An 18834-nucleotide genomic window follows, 5' to 3' on the forward strand; every position below is an offset into this window, starting at 1 on the left:
AAATATTATTTTTGTAAGACATTGTGTGTCAGTGGTTTGCTTATGGTAAAAATTACATCGTTTTCTCATTTCAGATTATAGCTCCCATCACACTCATGCAGCTGTAACCATTTCCGTTTTGTTTTATAACTGTAATATGTTTTTGTTTTTTTTTGAGTCCCTTCACTTTTACTAATCGTACCACTCTGTGTTACACTTTGGTAATGAGAAACCGAAACTAATGAACCTTTAAAAGCCATTATTTGATATTGAACCAGCTGGTATTGATTTGCACATAGCAGCAGACAGATTTCTGCTGTTTTTTCAGCCTTCTTGGTACATGTTCGCTACATATTCCCCGTCCAATTCACTTCATTACACAACTTGATTTATGGACTAATTTGTTTTGATTTTTTTGTACGTGTGGAAACTCCAGTTGCTCTGGACATGTGGTGTGACTTTCATGTCAACAGAAATATTAGAAATATATGTACTGATCTAAATTATGCTTCTTTACCTGCTGTGCATATTTGGTCCTGAATTGTAAACTTCTTCAAGTAAAGCTGAGTATTTCTGCTAACCATTACGTTTGTGCTGGCACTGGAGAACTATCAAATGCATGAAATAAATCTCAGGGAACGTACAACTCATTCCCCAAGCATTGACAGCGGCCTTAAATAGCTTGATCTTTCACAGAGAGACGACTCTGACCATTACTCTTTGCAACATCCCTCCACATTCACTCTTCTGTTTAGCTCTCAGTGCAGATTTTCTACACAAAGCAGGTCTGGGGATTCAAATGGAAAGCTGAATTTGAGTCTGGTGAGTCATATCTTTAGTGATTTTTTTATGTTTTAGGTCACTATCCTGCTGAACGACCCAGTGACGATTCATGTCCAGCTTTCTTGGAAAGGCCATGACATTTTTTTTTTTACTCTAAATGTCAAAATACTTTCAAGCAGTTTGTGATGTTGTGAACTCTATCTGGGCTCTCAGAGCCAGTGAGACAGAAAGAAGTACAGCAAAAGCACGTCAGTTTTATCAGATGTTCTCGAAAAAAAACTCTGGATTCTGGCTCATTATGTGTTTAGATGAAACTCCATATGGCTGCAGCTCTAAGTTGCACAAAGAGGACAGCATGAGTTGTGCATATTTCCCTTCACTGTGTCAGTGGAAACTGTCAGATGACCAGGAGGAAGAAGACAATGCCACACGTCGTCTATATCGACTCCCATGGAGCAGATCTGGACCAAACGGTCATGTACTGTGGACACGTCGAGTCCAAACTGGCACGAAAATATCAGCCATGTTGTTCGACTTTCAACTGCAGAACTATCACATTTTCACACGAAGTCAGGAATGACTTTATATCGTCCCCGTTTCTCTCCAGCGGTGAAAATCATCCATACATTAAATAAATTAGTGACGTGCATTTCCTGAGATTAAAATGGCATTATTACTTCAGATACGGCAGTCAGGAAACCGACTGAATTAGCTGTTCATAATAAAGCAAATTGCTCTAACTGAATGCCATCCATGTCATCATGAAATGCAAATGCACCAGATTAACATCCGTCCTCCCCAGTCAGGCTGGCAGACAGCATGTACCACAAGACTCCTGCTGGTCCACTTCTTGTTGATTCTCCACACGGGAACGAAAAATAAATGATTAAACTGAGCGAGCAGCACTTTCTGAATGAATCACAGGCTGTGAATCACAGTTACAGCCACTCTTTCCAATTTCTGTCAATAACAGAATATTTATTGATGCTCTGCGCATCCGAGTGGAAAACAAGCAGCTTGCCTTTACTCGGAGTAATCTCACAACAAATTGTTAGAAAAAAAAAAAAAAGGTCCAAAAGTCGAGACTTTAACGCCAGACATATTCTGACTGATGCTCCACCTCCTGCTACTGTAACTTCAAGTGCGATCTGCACAGTTAGATTACAGTAGACCGTACACAAAGGCTCAGGTTTAACCATCCAAGGCCTCACAGATGGGTCTGTGTAATCCATTTGTATGCCAAGTCAAGTTCTGAGGGAGACGGGCATCCAGAAACTCTGGGGACTGACATTAATTTTGATCAGAGAAAAGCACAGACATTCCTCTCCAAAGTGAAACTGCCTTCATCTTCATGAAGGAGTCCAACGAGTCTGAAGGTCAGGAAGGATATAAACACTCCAGAGTGTTCTGGTCCTGCCTCAGGGTTGGACGTGCTCAGAAAAGCTCCAGAGCAAGCTACCTGGGTCGCCGCGTTTCTATAACAACCGTAGCAAAACTTTTTCCAATACTTTGTCGGACGCGACTTTGGAATTGGTTGGAATGGATTTTTACTGGCTACATTCATATGAATTGTGTTAAATAGGTTGTTAAAACAAACTAATAGTAAAAATATGGTGAAGATGATTTACTGAAGTTCAAACTGATGCTTGAAATAATACCTGAAAAGGAGTTGAAAAGGTTCTTCCATCGGTCATAATGTCCTTATATCCCCTACTCCAGCGTGTCTCTGCCTGGCCAGACAGATTAAATGAGGAGCAGCAAAAGCCAATGAAGAGGATAAGCAGAGCAGAGCTTTCTAGCATCTGATGATGTCATCCAGGGCATTTTAATGTGAAATGTCTGCTCACTGGAAATCGAGGCTGTCAACAGACTTCAGTCAGAGGCTTCATCAGATTCACTGGAAGACTGACTGCTATCAGAAATCCTTGCTCACAGCATCAGCATCCACAAAAACTCTCTTAAAATACGAGTTACAACATTTAATTGCCAGTTGGGATGAATTGAATTCAGCTGATATTTTCCATTTAAGTCAATAAAGTAATCTCTGTGTTAAAGAGTCTTTGAAGGATGATTTTGTAGCTTCCAGCACGTTGATTTAGAAACACTAATACCATGATGACGTTGGCGTTCTGCTTCGGATTGAAATGCATCGCGCTGCTGTTCTGGGCGTCTTTCAACAGGACCATCCTGGGTGTTAACACAACCTCCCCAGCTGGGAGAGCTTTTGTCCGCGCGCCGCCGCTTCGGCAGACGTGAAGTGGAAACTCTAAAACGCCCGCGGCTGAGAGTGTCGGCGTCAATAAGCGTTAGCACTTTGACAGACGAGGCAAAATGTCAAGGTTCTGCCCTGCCTCTCACCCAGTTCACGCTGCACGCCAAACTAAAAGCTTCGGCTAACCTCGACTGGAGGAGGATCTGGCGGATGCATAACAGATGGATTTTCTTTCATGTTGCAGTCGCGTTCTCTCTTCCGTAGCTCAAAAGGCAACAGAACTGCAACAAACTGTCGGTGACTTGGTAGTGGAGTTGCCTTTAAATAGAATAAATTGCCCGTTTGTTTACAACCTTTTCACACCACTTTGGATTTTAAAAAAAGTTCGTATGAGTTTTTTATTTGCAGTTTTTAACTGGAATGAAAAATCAAGCTGCAGTCTCTTCTTAAGAAAAGAAAAATTTGACCTTTCTGAGCAAATGAGTTTCAGGTTTGCAGCCTTCTTATAATCCCAGAACAATTGGACTCAACTGGTGAGTTTGAGATCGTCTGCTTGTAGCCATCAGAAAAATGTAAAATTAATCGTATTAATGGTGATAAATCGATTATTGAAAAAACTGTCTACTAATTTAGTAAGCAATAAATTAAATACAGATTAAATACAAACTCAAAAAATGCCAGTTGCTGAAAAAAACAAAATATCCAGAGCAGTAATCAAACACAGTTGTATAAAATAAATACACATATTTAAGATGAAAAGACCTTTGTAGAAATGGTTTAACCAAAAGTCCTTGGCTGGTTTAGTTTTAGCTTGGCCTGGTTCAAATTCACTAAAGGAATGTAATTTAACCAAAAACAATGTTTTTTTTTCTCATTTACAAAACTAATGAGAATATTTATATATTTGCACCTTATAATGCATTTCTAATATTATACAAAAATTCAAAGTGATTAAATGAAAAGTCTGTAGAATGTGCCAAATTTTTATCCAAATACTCAGTCATCAGAATAATCAATTACTAAAGTAATTGAATACTAGAATACTTTGGTTTGCAAAGGAGTTTGGGTCAAATTAAAGATTTTAAGGGCTCATAGTCTGGTGGTTACATATTATTATGAACTTAAACATTTTACGTCTGGAGAATTCAAGATGAAGTTCTTGGTTTCATCTAAACACTGGGAGGAAATTTGTGTGGAATAATGTTTTCCACTTGTAAAGAAGAAAAAAGCTTTCCCTCTGAAAACTTTAAATAGTTTGGAGATCACCTTGTAGCCCTCCCCAGACGGAGTCGGTCTGTTCTTTAAGGTCACCGCTAATGTCTTAGCATGTCAGGATTGTGTTAACACACTTCAGACCAGCAAACTGTGAAAAACCAAACGCATCCAACAGCTTCTGACTGAAACCCCGTGAGGAAAGGGTGTGCTTACTTTCTCCTACTTCAGCTGAACTGCAGACGAATGCTGCAAAGGGTCATTCTGTCCACTGGGGCTTCTTGGAGGACATGAAATTCTGTACAACATGCCATGTTGAATATTTAAAATTTTAGATTCCGTGAATAAATAAATAAATACATTAATAGCCAGCATGACCTGCAGGAAACATGTAATGTTGATGGGGTCTAATGCGCTCATTGCCCGGGTCTCTCAGCTGTGGATGAAGGGGAAAATCAGGCGGAACAGAGAGTGCCTTCACACGAGACAGCCTGTTTCCCCAGTGAGGAAGCTGTTATCTCAGTGTCACGCCTCATCAGTCCCCGAGTGAGACGTTACTGTACTCTACCTGCCATATGGCCGTCACAGCAGAGCCCAGCCGGACGTTCTTCCAGCCAACCCGCTGCGCCAGACATTCGGAAAGTTGTTGGGTGCCTCCCTGTGGAGAAACAGATACGACACCATGAGTCAGGCCTGACTTGGTGCATGCTAATGGCCTTTCCTGGACCAAACAAGGGACAGCGATCCAATTTACATTTCATGTATGGATATAGATGTTTTAGCATGAGATTTCAAGGCTATGCAACTCTGGAAAAAAATTGAGAGAGCACTGGACTGAATCCTATTGAAAACCTCGTGGTTGTTCCACCAAATATTGAATTCTGAATTAAAACATTAGTATTGCTGTTTCTAAATGAATAGAAACTTGTTTTCTTTGCATCATTTGAGGTGTGAAGGCCCTGCATCTTTTTCATTATTTTTGATCATTTCTCATTTTCTGCAAATAAATACAAAAGTTAGAACAAAGTTCATTTTACTCAAACGTATTCCTATGAAGAGCTAAATCAGAGAAACTGATCATTTGTAGTGGTCTCCTAATTTTTTCTAGAGTTGCATATCACTATATTTGAGACTTTGCTACATCAAGTGGTTTCAGGCCTGTATGCATGTTCATGTCAGCTTAGAGTCAGGTGTTTACTTTCTGGCTCCTGTTCTTACTCTGTCAGCTTGACATTTCTCCAGAAAACTGTCAAAAACTTCATACTATGCAAAACATAGGAGCATTGAAAAGAAGCAGCTGGAAATCTTGATTTTCTACAATAAATCCGTCTGTTTTGACTGAACTGCAGTGATCGAGGTGCTGAACTGTCAGCATTTCAACTCCATCAGGACGTTTGAAGTTGGTTTTCTCAAGTTCTGATAATAATCTTGTTCAAACACAAAGAAGCAACAAAAACATTTGTGATTCAGATTCAAAATCCTTTTTCAACAAAATCTGCAGGAAAGATGTACAAACAAGACATAAAATTTTTTTTTAAAAATCACAAACTCCAAAAGAGTTATCCATCATAGCCACACCACAAACTGTTTTCAAGACTCGTTTTACTGACGAAGCAAAGTTTCCAACTGATTTACGACAGGGACACGTTGGCAGTCGGTCACAGGGCAACACGGGGACGTCTGAGGGCAATTTAGAGTCAGCAATTATTTTAACAGTCATGTTCTGGAGAACCAGGAGAGAAATAATTATCAGCATGAACAGAAATATACCTCATTTTGCATTTAATAAGTTTGTTATGAGCTTTACTTTTCAAAGTAAATGATGAATTATTGAAGTAAAGTCACAGATTCGGCTTCAAAGGCTGATTCAGATCTGAAAGATTTATTTTAAAATGATAAAATCTGTAAATCCTAATGTTTATGTTTGATGCTTACGCAATCTTTAGGCAATCTGAGTCAAATCAGATGATATGTACCTTTGATACATTTTGCTCAGTATGCTGCAGCTGAATGGCAATAAAGTGTTTCTATGTCTTAATTTTCAGATGAACCTATAAAATTATCCTAAAGAAAAATAAAACTGATGAAGTAGTAAAGGTGTAAGATTTCTTTCCTCTTTCGCTACATCTGCTCCTGATGACATTTACAGTATCATTGCATCTCAGGCGGTCTCCATCTTTACGGTTATTTCTTCAGGGCATATCTGGAATTAAATCATAAAAATGCTGCTGAAAGTAAAGTGGAATCTCAGACAGAAAGGAGAAAATAAAAAAGCCTTTTGTGGAGGTTTGAACCAAAAGCTGTGCTGCCATTTTCTGAATGACCTTGTTAATCCATTAGTTCTCACTGGTTCTCAGCCATTTCTACACTTTAGTGCTGTAGGAGGAGAGAAAGAGAGAGAGAGAGAGCGCGCAAAAACAGATTACAGAGGAAACACTGGCCTCATGTTGAGGGAATACAGAGAAAAGTAGCAAAAAATCCACATCAAGTTTGGAGCCAGGGGTGTTAGGATGCTGTAATTCAATGTTTAGAGGCCAAAGAAAAGCTGCGTGTTCACTGAGACAGAGCAGGCTGTGATGAACGGGCTCGGCTTAACTCAAGAGGGGAGATATTCGGCTCCGTCTCCGGTTCTTAAAACTGCAGCCGAGTCTGAGTGGGAGGACGTGAGGGATATACCTTTATCTTAAACTCCTGAGCACAACCAGGAGAGCTTTCCAGGAGCGCCAGGAGCCCTCCGGCCGCAGCGGCGTACATGAGGAAGAACAGAAAGGACATCTGGGACGGCTCCACGCCGAAGACGGACCTGCTGCACACTCCCAGCTGCTCCTTCAGTTCTGCCACACAAGAGCGGGTAAAAACAAGCGGTAATCTGAGCCGTTTCCCTGCCATAACAGAGCGCCACTTACTTTTACAAGTTGTAAAAACAGCACAACAAAAAAGATCCACGGTTCCACTCGAGGAGGCGACCATTACCTGTAATCATCTCGTCACTTTCTGAGTCTCCTTTCATTGTCAAGTCGATAAATTCAGCGCCACAGAGAGTCATTGCTTTTAACAAAAACATATGATTAAGGCTTCGGAGGCCAGAAGTCTCCTCACATCAACCAGCAGCACAAACTGAAGCAGCCGATTCTCCTGAACGTCGCCTACTTAGGCCTGTCATTGTTAAATTTAAGACAAGATGCATCATCAGAGCAGCCTCTTCTTGTCATAACAAGCTGGAAAGACAGATTAACATGTAGTTCACCCACTAGAGAACAAAATGTCTCAGCCAGTCAGTCAGTTTGCATCTTATACACAAGTTACTACCTTTACTTTAAACCCAAGTCTCATAAGACTCCTGGAAGGTTTAAAGTAGTATTAACTCTACTAATATGTTTCTTCTGAGCAGAATTAACATCAATGTTTTGAAGAAGATTTCTGACGCGAAAGGTCTGAAAGTCATCACCAAAAACAAGCAAAAAGCTGGCCAGGTGGAGCCACTTAAATAACAACCCGTCTCATTTCCCACCAGAAACAAACAATGTTTGAGTAAAACTCATTTCAAATCATAATTTAAATGTGAAATTTAGAACAAACTGCAACCACATCATCTCCCATTGCTGCCAGCAAGCAGATCGACCAGCTTGAACAAGATAGCTGCAAATTAAACAATGCTAATCACAGTATGCAGTTCATTGTAGCACATACAGAACGGGGATGAACAAAAGTAACGAAATTATGTCCTGTGTATTTGATGTAGTTTATAAAACAGTGGATGTTTATGACGGCTGAGAAAAAACTTCTGCTAAGATACCTATAAATATGTTGGAATAGTTTTATCCTCTTCATCGCTTGTTTCAGCCTCGTTTCCACATTATCGCCCATAAGAGTTTGTGAATCATCAAAGTCATTTTTTGGTCTAAAACTTACACGGTCGACATCTTTGCATCTGAAACATTCCCTCTCTTAGCTGGAGCATCTCTGGAGATGATGATGCAAAGGAAGATTCTTCATAACAATCAGGAAAATTGTGGACAATCCTGACCATCATCTTCATAAAACAGAGCATCTTCAGTCAGAGGCTTCTTCAGATTCGCTGAATTACAGACCGCTACAGGAAATCTTTCATCCCAACATCTATAATACTCTGAAGAAGCTAAATTAAGGAGTTACAACATTTAATTTCCTCTTGGGATTAATAAAATATTTTTGAATTAGAAAGTAATTTCTTCAGAATCAACATGAAAGTAAACATGTTTACCTTTAGAGAACACAATTAGTTTAACATCTCCTAAGGATCTAATCATTTTTAATATTTTTGTACAGATCTGTTATACTAATTTATTTTTTATTCTTCTGAACCGCAATTCAACAGCAATATACATTTAATCTGTTTATTTTCAGTAAAGTTTTATTTACCATTTTGTCAGTTTGAGGTCATTTCACTGAGTTTTTCCTGTCGTCAACCGTCTAATTTTTTCTTCATCTTTTCAATACGAGCATGCAGCGTTTTCACTCCCACCTTCATGCATGTGACGTCCTTGTCAATATTCCACAATGGTTTTGCACTCAGAGTCACCTGTTGAGTGAAGAAACTCCTCTTACGAACATAACAGACCAGCAGCTTTGCAGCACAGACAAAAGGCCTCAAAACAGAGAGACCTCTGGTTTAACAGGCTTTAATGATAAGTTAAAAGAAAGGTCATGGCTGTGTTTTTACAAAGTTTAATAACAAATTAAGAGAAAGAGGCTAAATGAATTTCTGATGTTCATAAATGCTATTAAGAAGCACAACATGAAATGGTCATTTTGTTCAGTTTTGTGTTTTTAGGCCTGCATACAGTAAATATTTTATCCACGTTGAGAAAAGATCTGAGCACGAAAGACACCAAGAAAACAAGTTATATCTGCACATTTTTAATTTAGTTAATTTCAGGGTCTGTAACCAGTTAACCGCAACTACATATTGACAAATAAGTAACATATTTAAATCAAAAACCTTTTTTACTGCTACATTGTTGAATAAATACAAACTCAACTAATTTCTTTATAGGTTTTGATCTGTTATTCAACCACCAATCTGATGCTAAAATGAACTCAATGCAGCATTGTGTCAAAAATATCTTCTGCCAACACATCCAAGATATCATTACTGCTTTGCGTTTTATTTCTATGTCTGTTTTTGTGTCAAAATGACAAAATCCTAGGCTATTGCTAAAATGTAGTGATTGTTTCAGATGGGTCCTTAAATCTGATGCACATCCAACATTTGTACACAAACACAAAGGTTTGTGTTACTCAGATCATTGAGTTACAGGAATTTGATGAATGAATATAAGAAAATATTTTTATTTAGTAGCAAACTATTTTGCCTTATGATAAATTAAATACCCATAATAAATTCTGATCAGTCATGGAGTAATGCATTATTTAAGATATTTTTACCCAAATATCATTTCCTGCCTCTCAATTGATGTTAGTGCCTTGAAATCTTCCTTCTCATCTCATCAGATATGAAAGGGTAAAGAATGAGCCTCACACTAGAACAAGTACCACACAGTCAGAGCTGGACCTTCACAGTGTGCATGGACCAGCAGTCCCAGCAGCGCCACTTCCTGGTCCCACTTCAGATGTCCAGCTTGTCGCAGCATGTGCAGACGTGCCACATGAACAGGCGCCATGCTCCGTTCTGAATACGAGGGACTCCACAGAACCACTAGTTTGAATTTAAAGCTGCACATAAAAGTGAAGGAATAGAAAACCTGAATGAAATGCATCTCAATAAATAGTAAAAAATATAAAAATATAAAAACTGTGTGCTGTAGCGTTCTCACGTTTCCAGGGTCACTCAGCTCCCACAAGAGCGAACCGGAAGCATCTGCTGGCTCTGATGTCTGATTTTGCTCTGGTGGAAATCTTCTACCTCCATCACATTCCACATGGATAAAGGATGTACTAAATGATGCTAAACTGGAGAAAACATGGAGCTAACTGGGAAGTTTCATGACGGAAACATGGGTTTAATCTTACATTCATCTCAGACAGACTGCTCAACTATAATGAGCAACAGTTTAGCCAACTACATTTTGGTTTATTATCCACTGTGTGTTTTTATTTTCTAGTTTATTTTTTCCCCTTTTGGTTTAGTTTTTATATTTAGTAGTTTTCCTGTTACTGGTTTGTTTGATTTCTCTGCTGAAATCACAGCGGCGTGTATTATCACTGCTCTAACAGATTTCAGTGATGTTCTGAATGCCTTTAACAGATTGTTCAAAAATGCTCTCTATCATTTCTAAGAGACATTTCAGGCTTCTGTAGATCATGTTCATTTCCCGACACTCAAAACTTAATTGGATCTAATTTTGGAGAAATTACTGCATCTATTCAGCGAGGAACAGAGGCGAGGTGCAGCAGGAGTCGCGGTATCTTTCATGACGGCCCTTCAGGTCAGCTGTGTTGTTGGGTTTGACGTTTCTCATCTTCCTCTTGTCAATACTCCACAGATTGTGTCTACTGGATTCAGGTCAAGCCACATAATGTCCACTGGAGCAGATTTTGGTACCGTTGGCAGTGTGATCCTACTGGAGCATAAAATCAGCATTTCCATAAAGCTGATCAGCAGATGGAAGAATGAAGTTCTTTAAAACTTCATGGTAGAAAACCGGATGTCTTCTGGACAAATGGGCAGCCTACTCACCCAAACAAAGACCGTTTAGATCGGGGGCGTCAAACTCCTTTTCGTTTTGGGCCAAATCAAGACCATGAATGCTCTTAAAGGGCCGGTTGTGCCAGAATGTATTAATAAAACCTGTTCACACTTTTATATTCTTAAATTTAAATAATATTATTGAACATCTTTTCAGTGTTTGTGGTAATAATTTGGAAATATTTGCAATATTTGCACTTATTCGTGACGGTAAATGCGACCTTTTGTTACTCACTGTTAGATTATAGACATCAATCAAGGCTGAGGCAGCTGATTAGTACAGGTAAGAACATTTTTTACCATAATTTGAGAAAATTCTGCAATAAACAATGTATTGGTGCAAAAAAGCGCAGGAATTTGTTGATTTTGTGTGAATGTCCACGATAATTCTCAAGAAACTGCAGGGACTGATTGATATAATTTGGCAGTAAATAGATGAAAACTGCATTGATTTGACTGATAATATTTTAGCACAATTAGTGCTTAGTCTAGAATCTAGAAGGCCACATAAAAAGCTACGGTGGGCCAGATTTGGCCCACGAGCCTCGAGTTCAGAAAATCTTTGCCAAATTGATGTTAATTGTATCTAACTTTTAAAAACATTGATTTTTGGGTTTTTGTAATCTGTAAGCAATAATCATCAAAATGACAAGGATTAAAGGGTTGAAATCATTCTCCATGTGCAACGAATCTACTGTTGATTTCTGAAAGGACTGACAACAAAGTTTGAATTTCTGTATGAATTTCTCACTTTTTTGATGCATCTCAAATCTCTATCCAAATTTTAAAGTCTGTGAATTAAAGTCAATGTGAATCATGGCAAAAATGTCTTTACTTTTTCCATCAAGATTGCTATAAAACAGCTAAAATATGACGTTTCTCAAGCAAACCAGGCAAAAAGTGTGAAAATAAAATCTGCTTCACTTGGATGAGCAGAACTAAAAACTGCTGAATAATGTGGAAACAAGTGACAGGAGGAATCCAGACTTCTTCCAGAGCAAAGGACACTGCTTTATCTGCAGCAGATTGCAGGATGTAAGTTGGGTTATACAGCCTCCGGCGATACTGTTGATTAGTACGACAGAGACACAGATGTACAGATGGAGCTCGGTGTGCTTGGTGTTTCCTGAAACAGCCCACAGAGACTGAAGCAACACATTACCCAACTGTCATGTTGGACCAGAAAGCAGAGCGGTCTTAACACCGCTAGCAATCCTTATGCTAACGGTATTTTTAGTATAACTGAATCAGAGTTTATTGCAATCTGGGTGCCAGAGAAAAAGACACAGGAGTTAGCGTTGGGATAACACAGCTTGTAAAAGCCCATCCTGGAACATGTGATTGGATTCACATTCAGGCGGACTGTAATCTACTCTGAAAGCAGGTGTTATAAATCAGGCTAAAGAAAATGCTAATAACACCTTACTGAAACACGGCCACTGAAAACGGGGCAAAATAACAAGGTGAGTGAGTTATCATCATTCAGCAACACCCACATTATCCATCACATTAATGCAGACATACAGGAATACAGTAGAGATGAGTATAGGGGGCGCTGTTGGGCATGTGACCTTTATCTGGTCACCCAGTCACCAGGGCAACCAGATTCAGACAATACACCTGGATCGATGTGATATTATTTACCTTACGCCCCTTTTACACAAAGCCGCTCTTCAGAAAAACCATTACAGTTTTGTTATGATTTAGCCGCTTGCTAACATCTCCACTGATCGGAGTCTCTGGTACTTTTTGAAACCGGGTCCGATAGTGAAACTTTTTGGGAACATATCCTGATGATGTAAAGTACTCTGCAGGTGATTCTTAACTTTTCTAATTTAACAAAACTTCTAATAAGAAATACAAATATGTTACCTGAGAACTTGGTTCGTCGGAGACGTGTTACTATTTTCTAAATGAAGTGGAAGCCAGTGAGGTAAAAGCTAAGGGAGCACTTTTTGACATTATGTTAACATTGCAGTGCCGCCTAGTGGCCTGGAATGAAAACTACAGCAAACACAAGGCGTATCCATCTAAACACCAAACGTTCCCCAAAACAACATAAAAAAAAGTAAATACTGGCAGTTTCCTTTCAGTGGTTTAGTGAAAACAAAACCTTAGTATTATTAAATCAGCAGCTTGATGGTTTATTCTCATCCAACTATGGAAAAGAATAAGATAAATATTCCTGTATTTTACTGAAAAAAATATCTATCATTAAGTTCTATTTTCAGAAGTGTTTAACACTGATCTATGATAATCTTTCAATTTTTACAGCCACTGTACTTTAGTGGAAATATGATTTTTCGTCATAATGTTTACATTGTACACTGTAGTTTGGATATTTAAAGGGACAGTAACATGTATTTTCCAGACACACTGCCATTTTATAGCACAGGCAAGTAAGAATTATATATATATATATATATATATATAAATTTGCAAATTGATGCCTCTGTCTCTTTAAGAAGCCCCTGATCTCTCATCACAGCAATCCTTCTCAAAATGCCATTTATGAGCGTTGGACTGAGAAGAAGTTCATAAACTCAAGATGCATGAAAGAATCAAAACAACAATCCAATTATGTTTTTTGATGAGGGAATAATTTATAACATGATATAAAGCTCAAAAAAGTTTATTTTAAATTATGCCTGTGTCGACTTATGCCCATCCAGATGTTTTGCATTTACTTTAAAAACCACTAATTACGTTAAAGGGAGAAGGTTAAACGTTTTGGACCTGAAACTGACCTTCAGTCCAAGCGTGCTGCTCGATGTACGAGTGCACCGTCATGCTGTCCAGCTCCGCCGCGTTGGGGGTCCTCAGTGGGTCCTGAACAGACACCGTTCTGCACAGCCTGTCAAACTGAGAACAGCGTATAATCAGAACCCGACATGACAGTTCACCGCCTTGAAGACAAAACGCACACATTGATACGGACAGAAGAGGAGGGACGACCAGAGGCTGCACCACTCACACTGCTGCTCTAAAGCGTCTGAACCAGACTGGAGCTGCTGTGCTACGTTGTTATGTCAATCCAAAGAGCTCACTCTGCTCCAAACAACTGTGGCACCAACATTCCAAGATATAAACCTCTCGAGGTTTGAATTTGGAGAGCTGGGGTTTACTCAGCTTGACTCTCACCTTCCACAGCATCTGGGTGAAGTCCAGCAGCACCAGCGGAGACAGAGCAGGGATGCTGGTCCGGTAGGATCTCACTTTGGAAGTGGGCCCACCCACGTGAAGCACCTTCTTCCCGACATTAAACTGAGGATACACCTCTAACCCCAACTCTTTTATGAGCTCCATAATGTGTGTTTGTGTGCTGTGAGGGGAAAAAAATAATAATAAATAAATAAAAAATGTTAGGAATCTTCATAAAAGAAAATCCTTGAGTAACCAGAAAAATAGATTAAAGCTGGGTAAAAAAAAAAAAAACACACACAAAAAAAAATACAACCATGTTTACTGTAAGAGATTCTGAGTTGAATCTCTGCATTCTTCACTTTGTGGGTCCGTTTTCTATGAAATGTCCTTTTCTCTCGTCTATTTGTCAGATTAGCTTGAAACGCGTTGAAGGCTAAATCAGTTGCAAGTTAAGAGTCACAAAGCCCTGCAAAGTTATTCAATTCCCTTTTCACATATTTTTTGCAAGTGTGTATGTTTTATTGAGATTTTACGTGACAGGCCAGAAAAAAGCAGTGAAAATTTGTTAAGTGGAAGGAAAATAACACATGGCTTTTAAAACGTTTAACAAATTAAATCCCCTCTGAGTCAGAACTTTTACAGCACCTCCAAAATTTTCAATAATCAATTTAACACAAAAATATACTTTGAGATAAATTCTGTATTTTTAGACTAACACTGTATTTAACGTCACACAGCTTCTATATTCCTGCTCAAAAAATACATCTCCACACCATGATACTGCCACCACCGAGTTCCACTGTGGAGATTACATGTTATAAGATTCAAATATTATTAATGATTCATTTTGTTTCAGTGATTGAAAAGCAAAGCTCATACCGTTTAGAAGATTTGGTGAAAACATATTCACATTTTGGTTAATTTAGATTATTCTGGATTACAGACAATTGAAACAAGCACAAATATACAGTTTAAGTTATTTCAAGGCCTAAACAATAGGCCAGTTGTACAGTTGTCACTTCTTTAAAAGGTAGAGCCATCAGTAAAAGCCTGGCAGTTCAAAGAGTACACATATGGGAAAGTTTGGTGGAAGGTAAAAGTCCCTCTCAGCCACAGCAGGGAACAAAAGACAGATAAAAGTTTTAAAAAGTGAATTAAGAATAACTTACTGTACATTAAATGCTTTACAGTTCTTCTAAATACTCAACTCATTCCAAAGAAATGTGCAACAAGTAGGATTATTTTCAAAAAATTTCAAATGTGCATGAGTATTTCTGCATTAAAATCAACATATTGATAGAACTATGCAAACAGTACAAAAAACAGCATGAATGCTACATGAGATGAGGAAAAATGTTATGAATCTTTTCCAACATTTTTTCCTTCCACTCAACTTTCAATTAATATGCTTGAATACTGAACAGCTAACTTCTTTAGAGATTATCTTTTGTAATCCCCAAGATTGCTTGGCCATGACATACCATTACTGTATTCAGTCAGTGTTCTTGTTGTCGTTTGCCATTCACACTTTCAAAAATTTTCCTTTTCAAATTGAGTTCCTAAAATAAATTAACTTTTTAGATCACACTAATTGGAAATACATCTGGAAAGCTGAGCGTAGAATCATCTTCAGGATCCTTAGTCAAGAGTTCTTATATAAATGAGCAATTATGTGTCTAATCTGTTTGTGTGATGGATATTGATCCTCCCTAATCCCCACTCGGAGTTTTCAAGGGTTTTATTATTAACAGCTCACCTCTTATCTTTTTCTAATGGTCCCAGGAAACCGGAGACAAACACCTCCCTGTCAGCTCGCAGGTGTTAAAATCAGCTCATCTTTATTCCGACTTAATTATGCATAGATTAAAGAAAGAAGGAAAAAGTCTCATGTGTGGCTTTAATTACCTTCCGACCCACTGTCCTCCAAAGTCCCAGCGATCAGCACCGTCGGCTGCTGGGATTTCAAAGGACACGGTGCGTCCTCCCACTCGATCTGACAGAAACACAAGCAGTCATGAAGCAAACAACACACTTCAAGGCTTCACTCTCCCCATGCAGGATGCAAAGTTCCCCACCTTTCCCCTCCAGGATCAGGATTCTCAGCTTGGCGTCCCGTTTTGTGAGCAGATGAGCCGCACTGAGCCCAGACAGCCCGGCTCCGACTATAACAACATCCCAGATGTCGGCCGTCATGTTGGAAGTTCAGGTGAGTCTAATGTTTTGGGTCCAAAAGTTAAACACGGTTGTCACTAATGCGAGGTGACGTTTCACGCACCTGAAACGCTGATTGGCTGAGAGTTTTCCGTAGGAGCGGTGGGTCTAATCCTTAACGGTCAGCCGGTGTGGGACTCGGACCATGGGAGGAGTTTTCATCTTAAAATGAAGAGGATGACATCAAGAATGACCTGCTGGAGACATTTGTTAAGTTTATTATGTCATTAAGTATTGATATTGCACATCTATCAGTCAATCCAATTCAGTTCATTTTGAAATGAACACAAACAGATTTTAGTTGATTGGTTATTCTGTAAACTCTCAGATCTCAATCCAATTGAGAATCCATAGGAGGAGTCCAATCCATGAAGTCCCCACTTAGGAATTTTTAGGATTTAAATGATGTGACGCAAAGTCAGTGAAAAAATGAAGTTGTGTGTAGAATCTGTTAACCTGCACATACATGAGACTGAAATACGGTGCAACTCATGAGTAACACCAACAGCTTGCTCTGCTCCATCTTGGCATCTTCAGCAGCAGACTCGTTCCATCATTAAATGCCGCAGCGAGTTTCCATATGCTGCTTTTTCTGTGGCGCCTCCATGATCGGCTGGTGTGCAACAGGATTTAAAAGATGCCATCTTTACTGATCAGCTAAGTGTCATTACTTTAGCACTGCTACTTACCATATAATCAGTTAGCTCGTTAGACATTAACAGCAGAGGTTGTAAACAGTGCACAGGTTAACAGATGGGGAAAAGTCAGGAAGCATCAGTTCAGAACCATTCCTACTTGCTTAATGAGAGTATTTCTGTGCTTTGCATCATAACTAGTGTCAAACTCTAAACCTTTACACAGGAAGAAAAATCACTTGATCATCTATGTAAAAGTTTACACCCCTCCCTTTTGAGAGCATTAGAAATAACTTCCAATTCTTTTCCACATATCTTGGATTAAAACTGAAAGAAAAGAAAGTAAACTAAATGTAATAACCCAGTTGCCTTCACACAGTGAGTGTATCAACCCTTAATCCAAAAGCAAACACTCTAACTTTTTCAGACTGTGAAGACATCGCTTGTCCACAGCCTTTTTCAGGTGGTCTCACAGATTTTTCTCACAAATATAGTTCTGGTCCTTGGTCAGGTCATTCTGAAGCATCAGTTTTCCTCTCTTGACGTGATTCTTTTGAAATATCCTGGAGTCACAGTGCTGCTGAAAATGAAACTTCTTTTCATTTTCAGGTTAGCAGACAACTGAAGGTTTGTTATTTGTGTGCTAAATGTACCGTTTTGGAAATGTTTAAGTTTAAGTGTGGTTTCATCAGTCCGTGACACAATCTTCTTTAATGTTTTGTTTGACTTTAGTTAGGTGTAACACAAAGGTTAGGCATTGGTAGGCCTGTCACAGTAACAAATTTTGCTGAGCGATTGTCCCAAAAATTATTGTGATAAATGATAATATTGTTTGAAGACTACTTTACAATGATTTAATGGAACCAACGTAAAAATGCATGCGATTTCCCGCCAAAGATAGATACACTTTATTTTCAAAAGAACACTTAACACTGTAACTGATAAACAAAATACACAAAAATGTTCCCCTTAAATCTTAGAACGTTGGCCGATCTAAGATTGTCGCTGGCGATTTCGTAACCGATCATCATGAAGTGTGTGGTGTGTTACGGTAGATTGTCGTGGCCGCTCTGGTCTAAATTGGGTTTTTTCCCCGACTGGGAGCTTAAAGCAGCCAGTTGGATGTGACAGGTAACCAGTCAGAAAGCGCAGATTCTCCTCCGTGGTTACTGAAAGAAAATTAAGGAGGGGAATCCCAAACAGCTAACACATCGCAACCCGAAATCTAGCGGACATTGGAGATGATATGTGGAACAGGCGCAGAGCTATGGGGGGAGATAAGGGGGTGGCTGCCCCCCGGATGGGTGTCTATGGGGACCCAGGTCTGGAGGAGCCAGGGAAGGAGGAATAATTTCAAGTCAAGTTTCTGATTATAGACTGAGTGCGCCCTCGCCTGTTCAGAAAGATGTATGTAATGTTAAAGTTACTGTCCCTCAAAGAAATATATAGTAGTCAGTCCCAGTGACTGTTTGACTCACGGTTTAGCCAATGTGCTTCCTGGGTAAAAATGAAACGAGAAACCCAGCCCAAACCACCGTTCACCAGAGAGGAAAGTGGGATCTCCTGAGCTGCATTCAAGTCTGAAAAGGAGTCGTTGACAAGGCTCTTCTCAGGATTCTGGTCCAGGCTGAACGAGGGATGAGCATCCGGATGGTTTTGTTTAAGGTGAAGAAAATTCTGCAGGTTTTTACCACAGAAAGATCCTGGCAGCAGAAATGAAGAATTTAAACCTTTAAACCTGTGAGAAAAGTTGGAGACGTGTCATAAAACCCAGAAGAACTGGTCAGATGTTGGACCTTGAACTAAATGATTCTCTGAAAACTAAATGCAGAAATAGAGCTGGCAGTAGAAATACTAAATGCTGATTGGTTAAAGTTTTACAGCTTTATAAACAGACGGATTACAAACTGATATGAACACGATGCAAACATTGGACTCTCTGCTGTCATTATAGAGCAGTTAGGAAACAG

The 18834-nt window shown here is 39.1% G+C and overlaps 1 protein-coding gene across 2 annotated transcripts in view; it reads right to left on the minus strand.

Annotated features, from left to right (window-relative positions):
* LOC106947407 (probable flavin-containing monoamine oxidase A) overlaps positions 1 to 16330 on the minus strand; it is a 71655-nt gene extending 55325 nt beyond the window's left edge. The window contains exons 1-6 of one of the 2 annotated variants that reach the window (XM_015032394.1): positions 16094 to 16330; positions 15924 to 16011; positions 14016 to 14196; positions 13622 to 13736; positions 6863 to 7020; positions 4755 to 4844 (exon numbers count right to left, since the gene is read on the minus strand). In XM_015032394.1, the coding sequence (XP_014887880.1) occupies positions 4755 to 4844; positions 6863 to 7020; positions 13622 to 13736; positions 14016 to 14196; positions 15924 to 16011; positions 16094 to 16211 (750 nt within the window). In that variant the 5' untranslated portion in view covers positions 16212 to 16330. The remainder of the gene's footprint in view (positions 1 to 4754; positions 4845 to 6862; positions 7021 to 13621; positions 13737 to 14015; positions 14197 to 15923; positions 16012 to 16093) is intronic. The other variant, XM_015032393.1, reaches the window with a different exon arrangement.
* Positions 16331 to 18834: the final 2504 nt, after the last annotated feature.

This window comes from Poecilia latipinna, unplaced genomic scaffold, assembly GCF_001443285.1.
Source record: "Poecilia latipinna isolate Pla-1442-1.1 unplaced genomic scaffold, P_latipinna-1.0 Scaffold238, whole genome shotgun sequence".
Classification (NCBI taxonomy): Eukaryota; Metazoa; Chordata; class Actinopteri; order Cyprinodontiformes; family Poeciliidae; genus Poecilia; species Poecilia latipinna.